The sequence below is a fragment of the Sphaeroforma arctica genome (assembly GCF_001186125.1).
Source record: "Sphaeroforma arctica JP610 unplaced genomic scaffold supercont1.3533, whole genome shotgun sequence".
NCBI lineage: Eukaryota > Ichthyosporea > Ichthyophonida > Sphaeroforma > Sphaeroforma arctica.
In genome coordinates, this window is record NW_014037025.1 from 1 (window position 1) to 3345 (window position 3345).

General features: G+C 44.5%; 1 protein-coding gene across 1 annotated transcript; it reads right to left on the bottom strand.

Annotated features, from left to right (window-relative positions):
- Positions 1 to 2812: 2812 nt before the first annotated feature.
- SARC_13642 (hypothetical protein) lies at positions 2813 to 3013 on the bottom strand (the record flags this gene model as incomplete). Its single annotated transcript, XM_014292228.1, has 1 exon — positions 2813 to 3013. A coding segment is annotated over one exon (201 nt), but the record flags the coding sequence as incomplete, so codon positions are not given.
- Positions 3014 to 3345: the final 332 nt, after the last annotated feature.

The window sequence follows — 3345 nt, forward strand, 5'->3', positions numbered from 1 at the left end:
TTCTGCTGCTGGTGCTCTGGCCAAGGTGAAAACTATATCTGACAACCAGTATTACGACGAAGTGGAAAAGAAAACAAAGGTGTGAAGGGCTCGAAACATAGCATATAACTCTATGAGATTTTATATAAGAATGTACAAGCGAAAATGGACCCGTTTTTGCATAGTTGTTTCGTATTTGCATACAACATTTCCTTCAGGAAGGCTCTTACATCCTTGCGGATGGTAGGTTTGTCGAATATTATTAACTAATCTTCAATATATTAACAGGCTGTCTCCATCCATAAAGTATCGTGTGGCGACTGGCACGCGGTGGCCGTTTTGGATACCCGATATAGCCCATCAGGTGTGTTGGATTAATACGGAATTGCTTATAGTGTGCTCAGATTTGCGTCTACCCTGAAATTTTTGAACAATTGCAAATTTGGTTGAGTCATTGGTCAGTTACAACCCTAGTGCAAAGCCGTAGACAGTGGTTTATAGTGTATGCGCTCCTCCTCGTTATACTATGGTGGCTAGTCTGGTTTGTTCTATTCACCTTATGGGTTGTTTTTGCAACTATGGGTGAGTCGTTACGAAGGGATCACTCGATATAATCAAGTACGGATCGTGATCTCAAAACTGTGCAGGTGGACTGGATGTGTATAGTTGGGGCTACAATAAATTTTATCAATTGGGGAATCGGAAACGCAGCAACACAGCGGAACCGATATCGATGACGTCCATTTTTTCTACAAAGCGCCGATTACAGGTCTGTGTGTGTTTGTGTGCCTTATGGGAACGGCTTATGTGCGTACGACGCCTCAGTCATCAGAGTTCGATTTGCTTTAAGGTTTATAGCACTCAACCATGCGGCGACTCTAGGACTACGACATGGCTTCTCGTTGAAAGATTTAGTAAGAGTTGGACGCTTATAGCAAGCCGTTTGCTAGCACTGAAGGAGCGATGTTGGTATTTTCTCATTTTTGTTATACTTCGCAAGTAGTCGCGATTTTGTCTCAGTCGTCACAAGGTATTAAGAAGCTCGCATTATTTTATTGCATATTCCAGCTATCGCACAAAACCGGCAATCACCGGGAGCGAATTATTGTGTGCAAGCGGTTCAATACTGCAGTTTATCTGCCAACTGCAGGAGCAGGCCTGGAGAGCGATATGGGTACGGTTCAAAAACTCTATGTGTGGGTTGTATTCGTATGTGTGTACTTGGAGACTGCTTGACCACACTCTGTCAGCTAAGGCGCATATGTCTCTGAGTTGACATTCGCGCAGATATCAAATGGTGTGGCTTGTGAGCGCCAGCCTGTAGGGTCGTATTTTTGGCAACAAAAGTAAGCACTTGTTTTGATTCTAGTGTACTTGTCAGATCAGAATGGGCTACGTGTTGAATTTGTAGCGAGTCACTCTTTGAACGTACTGCAAGTACTTATGTTGGCAGCAGGTAGTCAGGTACTGTACATCTGCTGGCCACACAAGACTCAACAGATACATTGGTCGAATTATACAATACAGGGCGACGAGGCGGTGACAGGAATGGTTTCCTCGCTGGCGTTTACAAAAAACAGCAATTAGAGAGACGTCTTCTAGCGATTGAAAATTCGAAGACTCAGGCTGATCAAGAATACAAGGACAAGTGAGTTACGGATTTGTCTCGTTCCTCTAGTTGTTTTGCTCAATTGTTGTTCACCGGATAGTGCACTTCATAGTCATTGTAGTCACGCTTACTTTTAATGAGAGCAATATGGCGCACTCGTAGTGATATTGTAATCTGCTTGAATTGTATCAGTTTATTCAAGGCGAGCCGTCCTCACACACTGTAGAGCACATTCTAGAATTACTGTCTATTGCGCGATCTTCAGTTTGTTTCACTGGAGGAGTTCTATGATATAAGACGATAATGTATTGAGGATTGAATTTTGGTTTACAGATTAGTGCAAATCAAAGAAGAGCGCCAGATGCTACTCCAGCAACTTCGAGGCATGGAAGATCTTAATGAATAATAGACGAAGTTGACATTCCTAATAACCTTTGTTTAGTGAGAAAAAAAAAAAGGTTGTGAATGCAATGACTCATATGTTGAGTGTCGATTGTCCGCTTGTATTCTGTATATTTCTGTAATATATTGTTTTGGCACATGCGACCGCCCGGGACGCGGTTCTCTGGGATAATATCAGCTAGTTTGGGAACCTCCACTACACTAGCGGGCTCCGATTTGCCAGTCTTAGTCGCTGCGTGCAACCGAGGTATTCATGGTGTATTCTCTGCCGTCCTCCGCATCACAATGGACTATACAAGTTTTGCCATCTTAAAGACAATTTCACGTGTGTCACAGCTCTGAGCTGTTTTTTGCTACCCTTTCTCCTCATCCTTCCGCATATACGGATGAACTTTTATTGAACCCTATCTGGTTCAAGTCTCTCTCTTCCAAATGGGGGGTCCCTACAGGATTTGCTAGTCTTAATCGCTGCGTGCAACCGAGGTATTCATGGTGTATTCTCTGCCGTCCTCCGCATCACAATGGACTATCCAAGTTTTGCCATCTTAAAGACAATTTCACGTGTGTCACAGCTCTGAGCTGTTTTTTGCTACCCTTTCTCCTCATCCTTCCGCATATACGGATGAACTTTTATTGAACCCTATCTGGTTCAAGTCTCTCTCTTCCAAATGGGGGGTCCCTACAGTTGACTTGTATGCAAGTGCTCGCTGTCATCATTTGCCTCGTTATTGCGCTCGCGATGGTGGTACTGATCTCTCGACGGCTGAAACCATGCCACTTGACAACATGTATTTCCTTGTTAATCCTCCATGGTCGTTGTACTCTCGCTTCTTCCGCCGCTTTTCTGCTGCCCGAAACTGCAAGGCTATTGCTATCCTTTCTTATTGAAATATCCCATGGCTGGTCACCTTTTTCCATTCTCTCCTCGATGTCCCCGTAGTTATACCCCATACCGAGCATACTTTCCTCAAGAATGGTACTACTTCTCTTGGACTTCCTCCTTGGACTTATACTCTGGCAGGCCTAATAGGTAATCCGCAACGTGCACCAAAGGATTATCTTCCTCTACCAATATCATTCTGGTCTAAGTTGGGTACTACAGACCCTCCTCCTGGCGTCCGCAACCTTGTGGTTCATACTATTCTACCTATCATGGTTCTCACTAAACGCCGCCCGTCGGCGACTTATTATGACCCCCGTCAGGAAACAATTCTTGGTGACCAATTACGAGCTCAGTTTTCTGCATCAGGCGAGAAACGCCGTTGGCGTTGGCCTCGCCCTAAAACTATTATTCCTTCTGCTGGCTCTACGTCCCAGCCCCTGCAAGAGAAGTTGGACTTCCCTTTACCCTTGCC